This window comes from Leguminivora glycinivorella, chromosome 23 (assembly GCF_023078275.1).
Source record: "Leguminivora glycinivorella isolate SPB_JAAS2020 chromosome 23, LegGlyc_1.1, whole genome shotgun sequence".
NCBI lineage: Eukaryota > Metazoa > Arthropoda > Insecta > Lepidoptera > Tortricidae > Leguminivora > Leguminivora glycinivorella.
In genome coordinates, this window is record NC_062993.1 from 1,379,544 (window position 1) to 1,399,306 (window position 19,763).

The following is a 19,763-nucleotide window of genomic DNA, read 5'->3' on the forward strand; positions in this document are numbered from 1 at the left end:
TCGCTTCGATTAACATCTAGCACCAACGACTGTCATCAGGCTACTAGCATCTAGCACCAACGACTGTCATCAGGCTACGCCGGCAGTTGTCGTTGTGTGCGTGCGTGATGACACGGTCGTCGGCATGTACACAGACATGGAAATTATGCGCGTGTATTGCGCAATATTTAGTCCACCTACAAGTGTGTGTGGGTCCAAGAATTTCCGACAAGCATATTCAATATATACAATTTAAATGTACTTCGTACCGCACTAACATGACCTGTATTGTAATCTGTGTGTATTAGCAAATAAACAAATATAAATAGATTTCCATATGCTTCAATTATAGAAAGTAGATCATCAGGTATGCAAATATTAAAATCATATAAAATAATGTTGCTTAACCCTTTCCGACCGGTTTGATATAATCCTGCAAATTATTTTGAAAAAATCTTGACAGAAAGTAAATTGTATTTTCGGGCTCAAACCTATACCGATCGAATCTGCAGACACTAGCAACACGTAATAATAGTAAATACCTTAGGTTGGCCGGGTCAGTCGGTCGCAGGACATGTTTGAAGATGGCGCGGTATTTTGGTGAGAGTAGTGACCCACGTAAGTTCATAATTTCTTATATTTTTGGTGACAAACCTTTTATTTAATGCATGATTTTTACTGTTAAAGAGCTAGTGGTTTTATTAATTATGAATTAAGACTAAAATTAAGTGATTTCGTGTTATTAATAAGATCGTAAAAAAGAAGTGCACGAATTTGTAGGTTCGGTCGTAGCCCGTAATCCGTTTGCCATAAATATCTGCACGTTTATGTGTATTCGGCCTTTGGGCGTAAAATGAATTTCGAACAAATAATCAAATATTTTCGCGGTTTATTACAAATTTCGGTTTGTAATTCAATATTTATATTCTATAGGGCGTCCATTAAGTGATGAACAAATCCTTGAAATTTTGTGCAATGGTGAAATATCAGATACTGAAGATCTTGACGAGGGCCTTGTAGAATCAACTTATTACCTTTTTGAATGGCGTGACAACGAAAGTTTGGAGGTTGACCAGCTGTTTTTTGAAATTTGGTCTTCAAATACTTTAACTGATTTAAAAATACGCAATCCGTCAATTGTTTCTGAGACGCAATGATAATGATTTAGCTTTGGTGAATGCATGGAGGGCATACGTACATAATTGTTTGCGACGCCATGGGCCTCCCTAGACGCAAAGTACTTATACTAGATTTCCGCTTGGAAATCTTTGCAATGCTCATTAAAGCACCAAGAAAACGGCGTAGTGAATAGAGAAGCATGTTCGAATGACGTTTCACATGGTAAAACACCTGTGAGGCCCAGAAAGTGTCAGAGCTCGCCAGCCCTTTGCATCTATCATATTTGATAGTTATTAATCATTTTCCTAAATTTGACGATATGAAATCCCCCAAAACCTGCATTCCCCATTCGAATCCTGATCCAGTCGAACTAATACACATTGCATCAACTTTGCAACAACGTGTACCTTTGCATTACACGCAAAAATAAATGTTTGAAAGATTTACATACGAAGTAAGTGATAGTTGGAATGAGATTTTTTTCGTCAATTGTTTTTTTTATAGTTTTTTAATCATTGTATTATGTAAAAACGAATAATAGATGATTATAAAAAAAGTTTTATTATGTAAAATAAGATATTTAGTCATTTTTTTACGTGTCTTTCCGAATTTGCACTTTTGTGCATTTACATATAAGTCCTGAACGTCACTTTCCTGCATGCGATTTTTTTATTGATTAAAGGCAATACAATTTTTTATATTATTTTTTACGAGTATTTGACGACCATTGAAAACTGTTCACATGCATTTTTTATGAGATTTTACAAAATAATTTTCTCGGTCGTAAAGGGTTAATAATTTACCTAGTCAGTAATAATTATATTACCTACTAATTTTGAAATTGTAATGCATGATTTCAACTAAGACTTAACTCAATTATTAATCTATATAATAATAGATTAACAGTTTTTTTTGTAAATTTCCTAAAAAATAATGATATAAACGGATTAAATTAAAAAAAAATACAAATCGGCCGAAATGTCCGTTCTCCTTCCTTCCTACATCAATGTTCACCAACTTTTCGGAAGCATTGTGTCGCCGACTGTACGCACTTGCTTCTAAGAGCTCGAGTCGCTGATTGTACACAGAGTACAGCAGACAATTCACTTGAAATACGTAAATTAAGTTTGCTAGTTACCGGAGTTTACAGGTCTTTTGAAATTAGTTTTTCAAAGTAACAGAAACTGGGAGAGAGATTCTTCACTAGCATGCTACTTTGAATTAGTTCACTTCCTTGACGTCAAACAGAAAAAATAACATAGCATGTAAATTGATATAATTTTTTTTTTTTTTAATGGAAAAATTCACACCTCTAGCAGGAAGGCTGGGAGGGCGGCGGCATGACGGAGGTGTGAATTTTTCCTTTAATTAAAAAAAATGTAATATCGCTCGCAGACGTTTCTGCATGATAAAAACAAATTTGATATTAAATACTAACAGAAACAAATAATTCTTGCATTTTGTGTGGATAATCAAAAAGAAGAGCTCTTTCTAGGTTTTATATTCATCTTAAATTAAAAAAAATCTTTTCATGAAATTAAATCACCTGAAATAAAACTACGGGTCACCCGTTGACCACGAACGTTGTAGTGTTCGAAACGTCGGGATGAGTTGTAAATTCATTAGACGCGATATAATCCGTTTCCATAGTTTTATTTCATGATCATGAGTAACTGTGGCGGTAACCGAAGACAAAATAAGTTTTATGATATTTTAGACTACTTTGCTCTCGTTTTTGGCGTGAAAAAGAAAATATAATTATACAGTTGATGTGCCTATACTACTACTATAACCATTGAAAGACTTATAAAAAGTTATCTCCTATTTAATTCTGGTTTGAACGTATGAACATATATACTCTGTCAACCAAGTCTGTCAGTAAATAAGAACAAAGAAAACTATATGCATCCTTTTCTTTATGGTGCTAGAGAAAAGGTTACCTATAGTTTTCTTAGTTCTTATTTACTGACAAACTTGTTTGACAGAATATAGCTTGTTTTTTAAGTAAAAATAAACATTTTCTCTTGCTCCTCCAAATTGGTGCGACTAAGATTTTGCTTTGCTTAGTTTGGCATCCTTTATACGGAATAAATATTGACTAATTACACCCAATAAAACAAAATATATGTAATTTAAAATCCTTTTCATCACACCCGCACTTTAAATGTGCTATTGCATGCAGGCGGAGCGTGAGTTATAGAAAAATCGTTCTCCCAAGGGAATAATGAAATTTCTTGTACCGTACTTAACTTTTTTACATCTATTTACATATTTTTTACATTGCGAGTGTGATGAAAAACATTGTGTGTAACTCGGGGAGTATGAATATTACTAACTCGAGTCTTTAAATCGCTCCGGCAAGCCGTCGCGATTTAACTTACTCTCGTTAGTAATATTCAACTTCCTCCCCTTGTTGCACAATGTACTATTTTCGACGTTCCAATCAAAAACTTTACAAAAATATAATAATATTAAAAAGTGCACCATCTGTATTCCTACTCTTTACTCTTCGCCCGGAGCGACATTACTTAAAACTTGTGTCATTGTCGTTTTGCCTAATTTGCCCAAGTTGACGCCAAGTGTTTGGCGAAACAATACTGACTCGAATTAGGGGGGTAAAGAAAGAGGGGGGGAGTAGGCAGTTACGGGTACCCGTATTTACGTTAGAAAACGGAAATTCGCTGCAAATAATTATGTATAATGTCATAACACTCATAACATTCACTTGATAGGTAGTATGTCGAATACGACAGGCATTTAGGGTGCCATTTCCACCAGAGATGCGGTATGTGGATGTGTTTGATGTCCACCAATCATGTTGATTGTTCCACAAAGCATAGCGCTACTGGGAACGGGTTCGACTAAGCTGACTGGTGGATATGAAATACATTCATGCAGGGATTGTAAAACCGGTTAAATTGAATACCTGTATATAAACTGTCAAACTATTACCGCTAAAAAACTAATACCCATATTCGAATTAGAGGTATTGTTGTCAAACCATTTTGTCTTTTTCACTATGTATGAACTATTTTCAGTATTATTTACCTCTATTCAATACCGGTATTTGCTCGTGATAGATAAGGCGTCAAGTAGACTATGACATGTATGACTATAGCACATCAAATAGGTGTAACGTTACTCAATGACGTCTTGGGCTAACACTGGTTGAAATGTCTGCTAGTAACGAAGAAATAATTTGACTTGCGAATTTGCATTGTCGGTTTGTTTGTTCGCCTTTCTGTAATTAGTTTATAAACTAATAGCAAAAAGCCACACGAAAAATAAAGGTTTCGCATTAATAAGAATAACGTTATAAAATGGGTCGCGGTTTTCGGAGGTGCTGATTTAAAAATTAAACACTACTTTGGAATCTGACATTGCTGACTGTCACTTTGACACAAAAGTGGTCATGGGTGTGGTCAAATAGGTTCTCTGGGGTGCTGATTTCAAAATTAATGACCTACATATTTGGAATCTGATATGGCTGACTGTCACTTTGACACAAAAGTCGTCATGGGTGTCGTCGAATAGGTTTTCTGAGTGCTGATTCCAAAATTAATGACCAATCTGGAATCTGACATTGCCGACTGTCACTTTGACACAAAAATCGTCATGGGTGTCGTCAAATAGGTTCTCGGGGGTGCTGATTCCAAAATTAATGACCAATCTGGAATCTGACACTGCTGACTGTCACTTTAAAGCAAAAGTCGTAATTGGTGTCTTCAAATAGGTTTTCTGAGGTGCTGATTCAAAAATTAATGACCTATCAGTAATTTGACATTCCTGACTGTTACTTCGACACAAAGTTGTCATATGGGTGTCATCAAGTAGGTTCTCGGGAGTGCTGATACCAAAGTTAATGACCAATCTGGAATCTGACATTGCTGACTGTCACTTTGACACAAAAGTCGTCATGGGTGTCGTCAAATAGGTTCTCGGGGGTGCTGATTCCAAAATTAATGACCAATCTGGAATCTGACACTGCTGACTGTCACTTTAAAGCAAAAGTCGTCATTGGTGTCTTCAAATAGGTTTTCTGAGGTGCTGATTCCAAAATTAATGACCTATCAGGAATTTGACATTCCTGACTGTCACTCTGACACAAAGTTGTCATGGGTGTCATCACGTATGTTCTCGGGAGTGCTGATACCAAAATTAATGACCAATCTGGAATCTGTCGTTGCTGACTGTCACATTGACATAAAAACCGTCATGGGTGTCGTCAAATAGGTTCTCGGGGGTGCTGAATCCAAAATTAGTGACCAATATGGAATCTGCCATTGCCGACTGTCACTTTTATAGAAAAGTCGTCATGGGTATCGTCAAATAGGATTTAGGAGTGCTTTTTTTCAAAATTAATGACCAATCTGGAATCTGACATATGACAACACCCATGACTTTTGTGTCAAAGTGATATTCAGCAATGTCAGATCCCAAATCGGTCATTCATTTTGAAATCAGCACCCCCGAAAACCTATTTAACGACACCGATGACGATTTTTGTGTCAAAGTGACAGTCAGCAATGTCGCATTCCAGATTGGTGATTAATTTTATAACCAACATTCCCAGTCCCCCAAAAAGCTGTTTGACGACACCCATGACGACTTTTGTGTCAAAGTGACAGTCAGCGAAGTCAAATCTCTGATTGGTCATTAATTTTGGAATCAGCAACCCCGAGAACCTATTTGAGCACACCCATGATCATTTTTGTGTCAAAGTGACAGTCAGCGATGTCAGATTCCAAAGTGGCCATTAATTTTGAAATCAGAACCCCCAAAACCTAGTGACAGTCAGTAATATCAGATTCTAAATTGGTCATTAATTTTATAACCAACACCCCGAGTCCCCCAAAAACCTGTTTGACGACACCCATGACGACTTTTGTGTCAAAATGACAGTCAGCAATGTCAGATTCCAGATTGGTCGTTAATATTGGAATCAGCACCCCCGATAACCTATTTGACCACACCCATGACCACGTTTGTGTCAAAGTGACAGTCAGCAATGTCAGATTACACGATTACAGATTGGTCATTAATTTTGGAATCAGCACCCCTGAGAACCTTAGTATGACCACACCCATGACCACTTTTGTGTCAAAAGTGACAGTCAACAATGTCGCATTCCAGATTGGTCATTAATTTTATAACCAACATCCCGAGTCCCCCAAAAACCTGTTTGACGACACCCATGACGACTTTTGTGTCAAAATGACAGTCAGCAATGTCAGATTCCAGATTGGTCGTTAATATTGGAATCAGCACCCCCAATAACCTATTTGACCACACCCATGACCACGTTTGTGTCAAAGTGACAGTCAGCAATGTCAGATTCCAAATTGGTCATTAACTTTGGTATCAGCACCCCCGAGAACCTATTTGACGACACCCATGACGACTTTTCTGTCAAAATGACAGTCAGCAACGTCAATTAACGGTCGGGTAAAATAGGGTAAAACCGTTTTTAAGGGTACTTTTACAGGCCCTGCTACTAATGCTGATTATAAAAATAATGACCAACTTGAAACCCTAAGTTCAGAGTTAGTTTAGCCTGACTTTTCGTAGAAATTTACTTCCTGTCATATTTCAATCGAGAATTAATCGTGAAATCAATCGATTAAGATACGGATTAGATCAATTTCAATCGTATCTTAGGTAGATTAATTTAATCGCGAATAAATTAATCGTCGACTAATTTTAACGATAATTTTTTTTTATCGATTAATTAGTCGAATAAAAAGTTAATCGATTAATGCCCATCTCTGCATGGAAGTACACCCGCCATTCGGACTCTCACCACTATGTCAAAGGCTTTATTAAAATGTAAATTTTGTATCATGCTTTTTAATTTTGTTTTTAAAAACTAGAATATGAGAATAAAAAAGAAAATACAACAAACAATCGGTTTATCCTCAAATTTGTTATGTAATATTCACGAGAAAAACCACATGAAAGTCGTGTATATATAATAGTTAGAGTGTTGTGAAGAAGAATCTAAAATAATACCTAGTCGAAAATACAAATGAAACGTCAATAACGTCACTATTAAAATGAAAAGGACAAACTCATCATATGATAGAACAGTACTCTTTTCGGTGATTCATAATTTAAAATAAGAAAATGTGCTTATTTGGGCACTGACAGTGACAGGTGTATTACCGGTAATGGTTTTATTGGTATTTTATCAAATAGAGGTAATGTTAAGAGTTTTGAATGATTCACGGTTATTTTCATTAGACTTATATTGACCGGGATATAGACCGTGATTACCTTTTTGATTTTTGTCGAGCTCCCGATATTTCGACGCAGTTGCATGCATCATTTCCGTGATCATGATGCATGCAACTGCGTCGAAATATCGGGAGCTCGACAAAAATCAAAAAGGTAATCACGGTCTATATCCCGGTCAATATAAGTCTAGAGGTAATGTTGTCAATAGTCGAAACCGCTATTAAATTTGAATACCGGTTTTGATTATACCGCTAATTAGATATTTAGTGATATAAATACCAAAATGCAATGATAACCGGTTATACCTTATTTAAAACCGGTAGTAAGAATACCGGTAATGATTCATGTAGCGCATCTCTGGTGGAAAGGCACCCTTAGACTTACTATCGGCCTGTAAGTAGCTCAGTAATAGCACACCTCGGCCACTGGCGATCAAATATATTATAAGAGGTGCGTCCTAGCACACAGTCTTACGCCGTGGCTTGCGTGGGCGACGGTCGCGCGATGGTCGCGCGACGGCGATGCGACGCATACGAAATCAAACCTTATCGATATGGAAGTTTGAGACGCGACGGCGACGATCGCGCGACGGTCGCGCGACCGTCGCCCACGCAAGACACGGCGTTAGCTCGTGTAGGTGAACGCGTACTATGTTTGTACGAGTGAAATATGACAGGTCGACTGTTCGTGTTTTTGACAGGCGGTAACTGTGAGGTAACCGAGAGGGGGTGGGCGGTACTTTCAGCGGGGAGCGGGAGCGGTCATACTGTACGATAGTACTCTTTATTATACTGTGGTAATAGTGCACTTATAGTTAAACCGTTCTGTCGACGGAGTTATGAAACTTCAAGTGCCGTATTAAACTTATCTTATTTTTTTATCGCAAATGTGTTTCATCACACTGAGTGTAACTCGGGGCGAAGGACATTGCAAACTCGAGTCTCTAAACCGCTCCGGTAATCTCTATTTAGATGGAACTAATATTAATATTTGACATTTTAACACATATCAAGCTAAGAATATGGGCCAAATTGTCAAAATTGAGGTTCAAAAGTTTTAAGCCCTGTGTCGAGAGATGGCAGTCTATGCACTGTGATTACACATTTTACTTTGACAGTAACTCTCTATAAAACTTGATCCTCTTTGATAAAACTGACCCCCAAAAGTTAAGCGATATTCTGTATGCATCGGATATGATGGACAAAACCACAAAATAAATACGACATAAATTTTTGTCATAACCACTCACCAAACTCCAGCAGACTTAACACGAATTTTCCATTAAAATGGCGGACTCGAATAAAAATCATACGCTCCCTCGTGTTATTAAAAAACAGACGAAAAAATGCTTCATTTAAAGCAAATGACGTATGAAATAGTGTGACGTCACGAACGGGGTCACAAAAAAAAATGCAACGAATGAGCTTGGGGCGCCGATCACCTAGACTAGATCCCGTACTCAGAATTGCTACTTTAACTTTAGTTAGAACTTAGAATTAGTATATAATAGTATCAATTGTAATTTCAACTCAATTTTAAATATTTTCTAAATATGTACATGTGACGTGTAAAAGTGCCCCTGTGGCCTATTTGCTGTATAAATTATTTAGATATTTTTTTTTTACTTTAGGTCTGTTTAGATCCTGACTAATACCACAGTATAATAAAGAGTACTATCGTACAGTATGGCCACTCCCGCTCCCCACTGAAAGCGCCGCCCACCCCCTCTCGGTTACCTCACAGTTACCGCCTGTCAAAAACGCGAACAGTCGACATGTCATATCCCACTCATACGAGCATGGTACGCGTTCACCTACACGAGCTTATCGATCGAGCTCGCATTTTTGACAGGCGGTAACTGTGAGGTAGCCGAGAGGGGGTGGGCGGCACTTTCAGCGGGGAGCGGGAGTGGCCATACTGTACGATAGTACCCAATACTATGACTTATTGGAGCATTTCATGAATTGTCTCGTACAAACACATTTTACTTTGTGTTGCGATTTTTTCGGCGTCTAAAGTAGGCGATCATTTTTCTGTACAATGCAATCATTTCTCTCAAGAAGAATTCTCAATTCTTACTCCACAAATCCAATTTCTGGTATTTTAATCAGTCTTAGGGCCGGTTGCATCAACCCGTCTGTCACCGTTAAAGCATTCGCTAAATTTTACTGTATGGCAAGTTTTACGACGTCTGCAGCATGACGATGATGTGTCTGTCAAATTTAGTAGTGCAACTGGCCCTTAGGATATTAAATTCAAGAAATTAGAAAGACGAGACTTGCGAAGTTATGACAGAAGATTTGGCGATCACTGGAGTCTTTACTTTTTATTTTAATTACTTCAAGGTTACATAATTTATCACTCATGACAATTGGAACGTACTTACAAAGATGTAAATGCTTATCTTTACATCTTACGAGTAAATACTTCTTTACGAGTAAATACGTTTGTAAGTCGATGGGCGTACGTAATATTTCAATCAAAATTATTTCATTAGTTATCATGTTTATTTTGTTCATAATCATGTAGGTACTTGTCTACATGATAACTAATGAAATAATTTTGATTGAAATATTACGTACGCCCATCGACTTACAAACGTATTTACTCGTAGAGTTACTAAAGCTACTCTAAATGAAGTAAAATATCATGAGTGGACTAAGATTTAAACTGAAATTGTTTTTTATACCACGCAAGCACTTATTGCAGCTTTGAAAAATATTCTTGTTTAGTTAGTTACATTTTTTTCTAAATTGTGTTATCTTTTTAAATAGGTACATAAATTTTCTAACATATTCATTTTTTATTTCGTCACAACAATAATTACAATAAAGAACTTAATTATATACAATATCAAACTTAATAATAACTATACAAAACTAAAATATAACTAATTGAACTAAATAAATACTTAAAAATAAACTTGTAATAAATAAGTAAGTACTAAAAAGTGGAAAAAAAAGTCATAGAAAGAAAACCCCGTCCAGCGAGTTCTCATGCGGCATTTTACCTCTCTGAATTGCCAGCGATATCGATATACGCTGGGAGAGGTAAGCGCCAGCCTTGGGTCGCCGGATGCGTGAGATGCGTCTACAGCCGGGTCGACAGGGCACCCATGAAAGATTTCATGTCTGCCGACCAAATTATATATATATAACTGATATTTATGACTCCATCTACTGACTGTAATCTACAACGCTCACTGAATTTCACCAATGTAAATATGCTGAAAATCGCACCATATTAATTGACGACGAAAACTTGAAATTTTTACGTAACAAACTGAATGGAAGCCAACTGATACTTAATTCAATGTTAATAATGAACACATTTTTTGAATCCCGAGCGTTCGTTTGCCGTTTTTGTTCTTTAATTAAGTTGGTGATGAAATTTTCGGAATGAGGAGTATTTTGTTGATCGTTGGACGTGTTTTATGAAGAAATATGTCGCTGGATTTTTTAATTTCTGTTGGGAATCTTTGTGAGCAGTATGTTTGATGTTTGTTTTTATTAAAATTAGAGTTTTTACTTTTAGTAATATGAAAAGCTTAGTTGAAACTAAATAATTTGTGATCTTTAACTACCTGGTACGTGACGAATAATGATGAAAAATATTCTTTACTTAAATTGCTGGTCGTTCAAAGATCGATCTTAGGTAAATACTTGGTCCTTTGAACCGTATCTTAAGGAATATACATTTTTTATAAATTGAAATAGACGACACGAAAGAAAAAACGACAAGGCCCACTGGTGGCCGAGCCGGGAATCGAACCCGGGTCTTCATCTTACGCGGCTAACGTCTTTACCACTAGACCACCCGCCCGCTGTGGTACCCGACGAAATTTCTACTAGTGTATGTTATCTCTGATAAGGCTAGGCGCCTTTTTTTGTTTTTCTTTCGTGTATATATATTTCAATGTATAATTTATATATAGTAGTGTGACTACTTGAAAAAGAACAAATCAGAAAATATTAAATAAAATGATTTGATTTTTACATTTTTACATTTACATTACAACTAGGAAAGTTGTAATATACATTTTTGTTTAACCAACTAAAACATTTTTCTCATTGGTTTAGGATTATAATATTACTTTTGTCCCGATTTATGTAGTAATATAGTAATAATTTACCTTGCACTGTGGAAACTGCTGGGGCGGCCTCGTGACCCTCCAGCCGAGGAGAGGGGGGATGCAGACCAACGCTGACATCAGCCAAACAGCCGCGATCATGAGGGCCGCTCGCGCCGGCGTCCGCTTCTTGAGGTAGTCGACCGCCTGAGAACAAATTACAAAAAACGTTAGTTACTTTCTTCATCATACTCCTTGCGTTATTGGCTCATGGGAGCCTGGGGTCCGCTTTGACAACTAATCTCAAGATTTGGCGTAGGCACTAAGTTTTTACGAAAGCGACTGCCGTCTGACCTTCCAACCCGAAGGGCAAACTAGACGTTATTGGAATTAGTCCGATTTCCTTACGATGTTTACCTTCACCGAAAAGCGACTGGCAAATATTAAATGACATGTCGCACATAAATTCCGAGAAACTCATTGGCAGGGGTTCGAACCCAAATGAATGAATGTTAGTTACTTTCTTACGAACAGAGAATATGTCAAAGATCTTATGTACGGTCAACCAATTTAAATCCTAGGCTACTCTAGAACCCCTGTCTTATTGACACCGTATTCTATTTCCCATAGAAATTACATTGATTTTTACTGTGAGAAGATTTTACAATAACCTAGGGTTTAAATTGGTTGACTGTAGATTAGCCTATAATATTTGATAATCGTACATAACCATTAGTAATATATTTTCTGAGACGCAAGTTTTAGTTCCGTAACGGTAGGAAATAAGCTTTTTGCTTGAATGAGATATTAATAAAACAGAAATGTAGGTGTCTCAGGCCTCTAATAGTAAGAAAATAATTGACGATCATTGTTTCGATAGTCGTTTCAGCGAACGGTCTCATAGCGAAGAGTCTTGACCAACATCTTAAGAGACTCTCGCTAGGTGGATGGATCAAGGGCCAGATGCAGTAAGGCACGCGGCGTGTATAGTCCGACGGTTCCTCTCTCTGCAGCCCTAACCACCGGCAGCTTGGGCCCTGCCCCGCTGCTGGCGGCACCCTAGGTTAGGTTTTTTTGTAATATGTTTTTATATTTTATTTTTATATACATATTGTAAAATACTTAGCCTAAAAATGAAAATAATTTATTATAAATTTCCAAACATAATATTCAAATGTGAACAAGCGTTTAATAGCGAACCTACCCGATAAATTAATGACTACGATGTTACTTGGTGTTTAAACTGAATAGATTTGATTGGACTTTGCGTCGATAAAAATACGATTTTTTGAATAATTGATACCTAAAAACAAATATCAATTATTGGAAACAATCGTCAACACATTGACCTAAATATTTTACTACCCATTAGCCCTCTTCTTACCTACATATCCCCTAACAAGTTAATTTCATAACTTTTTCGGAGCAATAAACCTAATACTGTATACTTATCTTAATATCCTCGGTCCCTAAGTCTATCAATTATATACAGGTCATTAATATTTACGATTTCCTCCAGCTGACCTGTTGCGGCAGCCACACAAACTATTCCCACAAAATACCTAGTTTGATGTTTGATTGTTAATAGAAGAGCTGATTGTAAGCTTATTTGAGTAAATATGGGTAATAATTGCCCCGTGTGGTGACGGGTTAAGAATTTCACCACCCCCTTATTTCCCGTGGGTGTCGTAGAAGTCGATTGTGGGATATGGGTTAAGTTGTGGCGTAGGCGAGAGGCTGGCAACTTGTCACTGCAATGTCACAATTTGGATTTCTTTCAACCCCTTTTTGCTAAGAGTGGCACTGAAACTTAGTAGTTCATGTGCTCTGTCTAGAGGTACATCTTTATGGGATACAGGCGTGATCATATGTATGTATGTATAATATTTTTTGCCACCAGGAACTGAAAAACATCAAGCACCTATGCAGTGGCATACATAGTACTTAGTAGGAATCGATTTTTACAAGAGTTGGTCGATGCGATGATGAAAATCATATTACCTTCAGTATCTTAAAGCTTCGTTTCCATGAAAATAGTTACATTATGTTTTTCTTGCCAACACTTTCCAGGAAAAGTATATTCTCTTTTCTTACACCAATGAATATTTTCTGTGGCAGCCGCCACCAGCCACTTAAGTAAAGCCGAAATAAAGGCAGCCATATTATATTTGTGTATCCTACCCGACTGCGCCAAATAGCAAACAGTTAAGTAAAGGTATAGATGACACGTCTACTTAATATAGTATACAGCTTTTGACCTTATTTGGCGATGAAGGAGTTAACCTTATAATAACATACGTATTTGAAGTCATGCCTGTTTTCTCAGTCGAAGTAGTCAGAGCACTTTGCAGTGACAAGATGCTTGCACATCCTCACGCCACAGTTGAACTCAAATCCCATAGGATTCCTTATTATAATGTTTGTTCGGATTATAGTTTCCTAGATTACACGATTTTTGAGTATTATTTGAAACCCTTTAAGAAAAAAAATAATTATTTTCAAAGAAAATATTTTAACTTGTATTTTTTAAGTAGTCACACTAGTATTATGTTATAAACATTAAATAAATGTCATATATAAAGAAAAAGCGTCCAAGGCCTCCAAGTGTTCTGAGCTGGAATCGAACCAGCGTACTCCGTTTAGCAGATGGATGCCTGAACCAGCGCGGAAGACTTGGAGGCTTGGTCACTTTTTCTTTGTATATGACATTTATTTCTGATCTTTCCTACCGCTGGTCTGACTGAACTAAATGAGCAATGACCTAAAAGAACGAACTAGTTCGTGGGAGCGATTGAACGAGATCAGAGCGCTCCGATCAACGAACGAAACGGCACAAGCCTATTGAAGACGCCTGTAGCAAATTCATGAACCCACACACTCGATACTTGTACGGACGCTCCTATTGTGCAATACATGGGCAACACTTCCATGTTTGTATACAGTCAATCAATTAACTCTAGGCCACTCTACAACCATGCTACGTGCTCTTCTTTCCTAATACGAACTGCTAAGGAATGGAACATGCTCCCCTCATCTGTATTCCCGGGCGAATACAATCTAGGTGTATTCAAGTCAAGAGTGAATAGGCTATTACTGAACCAGTGAGCTACAACCTCGGCCTTGTCGTCACTTTCCATCAGGTGCGACTAAGGTCAATCACTGGCCAGTTTATATAAAAAAAAAAACTTCAGCTTGTTTGTGGTACGTGTGCCGCGGCCGCTGCAGCACACCATCGCTAGCGCAGACTTCTGGTTGAAGGGTGTAGTCTTTTGAAGGTTCCGGGGCAACCTGCTGAATACTACGGCGGGACAGACGACTTAACGAAACCTCGACGTTACGTCGTCACCTAAATCTAGTTAATATTTTGTCATGTATTTTTAGTTACACAATGCTTTGGTTCTCACTGTTATGCTGTGCAACATATTTGAATAAAATAAAATATATAAATGTCAAAATGACAAGCAGTAAGAGATTTCTTACAATCTGATTTATAACGTCAATATGACATAGTTCTACAGTAGCCTAGGGTTTCAATTGGTTGGCTGTACATGCAAACGACCAGAAAGTCGTGTCATTTATCACGCACACAAGGAAAAATGCTGGCCTAGCCGAAACGACAATCATTGACGCTCGATTGAAACGCATTCTGGATCTGTTGCGCCAATACGAACGCTTACGTATGTATTTATCTATATAAGTATGTATATCGTCGCTTAGCACCCATAGTACAAGTTTTGCTTAGTTTGGGGCTGTTGATATGTGTAAGGTGTCCCCAATATTTATTTATTTATTTATTTATTTATAATATTATCGTACCTTGTATTATCAATGAGCCAAGAACTGCGATGCGTCCGCTTTATATGCTCTGAGCTTTATAGTAACTTGTCTATCCATAGATCAAGCGGTCACTCACCCCAAACTTATCCAATCTGACGTCCAACGGATGGACGTAAAGCGGAATGCATACAATTTGAATGGTGCCTCGTTTGCGAGAGGGCTCTATTCGACGCTCAAACCGAGACATATATGGCTGTGATTATTTATCATTTGCGTTTAACAGGTTAACTAGTTGGGGACTCTAGGATTTGTTCAAAAGTGAAATTACTATAAAATAATACCTCTTCCCCAAATTACATAGGTTAAAATAAATTAACAATTTAAACAACGGTAGCCTGGAAGATATATATTGCCTTAAGCTACACGAGCACAAATATTCATCTTCTCAAACAAGGTAATTTCCATGTACTTTTTCTTTATGCGGTACCAAAAAATTACTTACTTACTATAAGGGTAAGATTATATCGACCTCATAGGTTTGTCAGTTATAAATAATAAATAAATAAAATTAATATTAAAGGATATTCTTACACAGATTGACTGATGCCCACGGTAAGCTCAAGAAGGCTTGTGTTGTGGGTACTCAGACCGCCGGCATTCGAACCCGGGATCGCGGCGTAGCAGGCAGGGTCACTACTGACTACACCGTACCGACCAGTTACTAGCAAAAAGTAATCGTGGGTCACAACTGGATGAAACTACCTTAGGACTGGGACAAGTGTTGTAGTAGAAGAGCAGACTCTGTTCAGATAAAAGGCTGAACTGATGATGATAATAATATCATCCGGCACAGGAGTAATGTGTAGGATCAGATTAGTAAGTTTATATCTTTGGGCATTTTCAGAAATTGGGACCAAAAATTAGTTACAGTTGTCAACAAAAATTATCTCGATGTCAGTTTAGTGACGACAATTAAAAATAAAATTCGTCTTAAAACCAAATTTTTCATGTTCTGAATATAGATTATTCCTTAAAGTTTATGTAATTAATTAATGTATGTAAGTGCATTTTTTTTATTGAAATGTCATGCTTAATTATTTATTGTCGTCACAAAACTGACATCGAGTTCATTTTTGTTAACAACTTTTACTAATTTTGGGTCTCAATTTTTGAAAATGCCCCTTTACAAGATGGAGTCATATTGCGAGGACTAGATAATACAACTATGAATGCAGTCTTTTGACTAATGCTCGTACAACATCATTTAATTTGGTCGTGTGTATGCAAGATTAATACTCGGCTTCCATTTTATATTCGATGTCTGAACTGAATGTATTAATTAAATATTCAAACTATTTTATTAGATTACTTCATGAAGCAGACATGATTGGTTAGAACGAAAAATTGAAAACCAATATTCCAATATAAAACTGATCTCATAAAGTTTTACTACAACTGAGCTACCGAGGATTACCAGAAGCGCAAGAATCTTTACTGTTCTTGCTTCATTCGTCATTCACATATCATGATATCACTATCGAAGTACTTAGTGGCTTAGTGGTAACTTTGAATCAGGAGGTCGTTGGTTCGAACCCCGGCTCGTATCGTACCCAATGAGTTTTTCGAAACTTATGTGCGAAATGTCATTTGATATTTTCCTATCGCTTTTCTGTTTCAAATAAGGTCTAGTTACCTGTAGGTTTGAAGGTCTAATCTTGGGATTAGTTGTGAAATCGGACCTCTAGCTTCCATGAACCGTGGCAAATGCCGGTATAAAGCAAGAAAGTAGATATTTCTACCACTATCACAAACCTACGAACTCTTATAAATACCTATAGCTCGAATTAGCCGTATATCTTTACAAGTGTAACTATATACGGTTAGTTTACCTAATATTATCTTACAATATCTTTTTTTTATGGCATAGGAGGCAAACGAGCAGACAGGTCGCCTGATGGTAAGCGATCACTGCCGCCCATGGACACCCGAAACACCAAAAGTGTTGGAGGTGTGTTGCCCGCATTTAAGATGGGTGTACTCTTTTCTTGAAGGTTTCTCGAATGATAAATAAAAAAATTCAATTTGAAACATCCTTTAATTTAAAACTGAAATAAGAGACACAAGATTAAAACACTCGGGTTCTATTTTACAGTCAATGTCCGAACTGATTGTATGAGTTCGTTAATATTCAGACTATTTCATTAGATTATTTTATGAGAGCTGCTGAGAGTAGACTCGATTGGTTTGAACACTGAATATAAAATTGAGAAGCAATATTCGAATAATATTCCGTGATGTTGTACAATTTCTAGTATAATAACATTGGAGAGGTGAAAAACAACTTTTTGCAAGGTTTCTTCATACTTTTATTACGTAACATTCAACAAAAATAGTTAAAAAATTATGTCCCATTATGCTTTTTGTACTAAAAACTATTTCATTATGAACAGAAATTCCTTTAATTAATGTGTGACGACGTAAATATTACGACTGTTACGAGATTATTTTTTATAGTCAACTAGCTTTTTCCCGCGGCTTCGCTCGTTTTAAATTCGCGAATATTGCGGAATGTTCAAACGCCCACCTCCATTTAAGGAGAGTGGGGAGTTAGAAAGAGACAAAAAGTAAGCTGTCACTCTCCGACCTTTCAACTATCTCCACTTAAAAAATCACGAAAATTCGTCGCTCTCTGTTTTGCCGCTGTAAGTGCGCTTGATTTTCAAACCCCGGCTCGCACCACTGAATTTTCGGAACTTATGTGTGAATGTCATTTGATATTTGCCAGTCGCTTTTCGGTGAAGGAAAAGATCGTTAGGAACCGGACTAATTCCAAAAGGTCTAGTTTACTCTTCGGGTTGGAAGGTAGGCAGTCGCTTTCGTAAAACTAGTGCCTACGCCAAATCTTGGGATAAGTTGTCAAAGCGGACCCCAGGCTGTTTCTGCTAGGCTGTTTTTGCCACGGCTCATGGGAATGAACCGTGGCAAAAACAGGGATAACGCAAGGAGGATGGATGGAACAGGCCTTTACATCTGTGACAGATGATTTAAGATTTAAGCAGCATCCGAACTATTTCGAACGACACTTGCGTTCGTGGCTGTGTAGCCCGATTCGAGAGAGAATCGATACAATACGATACGATACGTATAATGACCACATTGAGCACCTTTGTAACTGAAATAACCTCCATTCATAAAAATTATGGAATAAATATATTATTATAGTTGTAATATATTGGTAAAAAAAAAATTGTAAAATGTACACGTAACCTTCGGTGTTTGAGTCAGACTAGCATTATCCGGTTTTTTCAAGTTAAACATGCATAATGAAAACTTATTCTTACATGTTTACAAAATACCACATTGAGCACCTTTGTAACAGAAATAACCTCCATTCATAAAAATAATGGAGTTAATATATTATTATAGTTGTAATATATTGGTAGTAATATATTAATTTAATCGAGTTTTTTATTACAGTATTGTGTATTAAGTTTATAGTATTAAATCGTGGTTTTTCTGAAATAATTAATTCGAAAATGAAACAACAAACAACAACATAGTTAATTCAAATCATATGATTAAATAACCATGTGACGGTAAAGTGCACAAATTGTATTTTGTTCTTTAAGAATAAAATCTAGTTATGTAATTGTAAGACACATAACGGTTATTTACGACTCAAAATATAATCGCTATGTAACATTTTTATGAAAAAATATTTTTTTTACCTTACCTTACCTTTTTATTTACTATATTTTAGTAAATAAAAAGGAAAAAATTTTTTTTTTACCTTACCTTACCTTTTTATTTACTAAAATATAATTTCAAGTTATTTCTTAATGTATGCGAAAGTGAAAATACTTATGCCATAAAAATATTGATTTATTTATGTTCAATAATTGCCGAAATAAACAGTTTTTTGTATCTCCTGTAAAGTAGGTTAAAAACACATACCTAGCGAAATTTGCACGCGCAGCGACGATAATTTGATCGCCAGTGTCCGAGATGTGCTAAGGAGCTGTGCCTCGCCTAGAACAAACTCGTTTGTCACTCTAAACAACATTTTGTGTCTGTCTGTCTGTCTAACTGACTTTCTGTATTTCAATCGGCCTGTCTCTAGTCTGTCTGTCAAGACTCATTATCTTCGGAAAAACTTATTTTTAAAACTAAGAATTTGACAAAATCTAATTTTAACTGAGAATTCGTTGCTTTGTGTATCTCGTACTTAAACGAAGAGGCGCCAGGGTTGAACTGCACTGTTTATTTGCACTAGCTTTTATTGCTTAAGGAACGAAAATGGCGGCGACTACAGCTGCACCTCACTTTGACGACTGTTTAGAGTGAATCAATTCACTGGCGAGTCAATTTCGTCAGTATTTGGCAGTGAAAATGTCGTTACTACAAAGCTTTCACTTTACTTGCAGTGTTTTTAAGGTTTAGTTCCTCAGAAAAGAAAAACAAAAGTGATAAATAATTTTGCTATCCCCCTGTGTGTCTGTTTACCTGTCCATATGTCTGACCGCCCGTCCGTCTATTCGTCTATGCCGTCAATCCAGAAATAGAAATAGAAGTATTTTATTATTCA

General features: G+C 36.8%; 1 protein-coding gene across 1 annotated transcript in view; it reads right to left on the minus strand.

Annotated features, from left to right (window-relative positions):
* LOC125238421 (alpha-2Db adrenergic receptor-like) overlaps positions 1 to 19,763 on the minus strand; it is a 767,059-nt gene that overhangs the window by 487,658 nt on the left and 259,638 nt on the right. Inside the window, exon 2 of the mRNA XM_048145752.1 lies at positions 11,465 to 11,608. Coding sequence (XP_048001709.1) covers positions 11,465 to 11,608 — 144 coding nt within the window. The remainder of the gene's footprint in view (positions 1 to 11,464; positions 11,609 to 19,763) is intronic.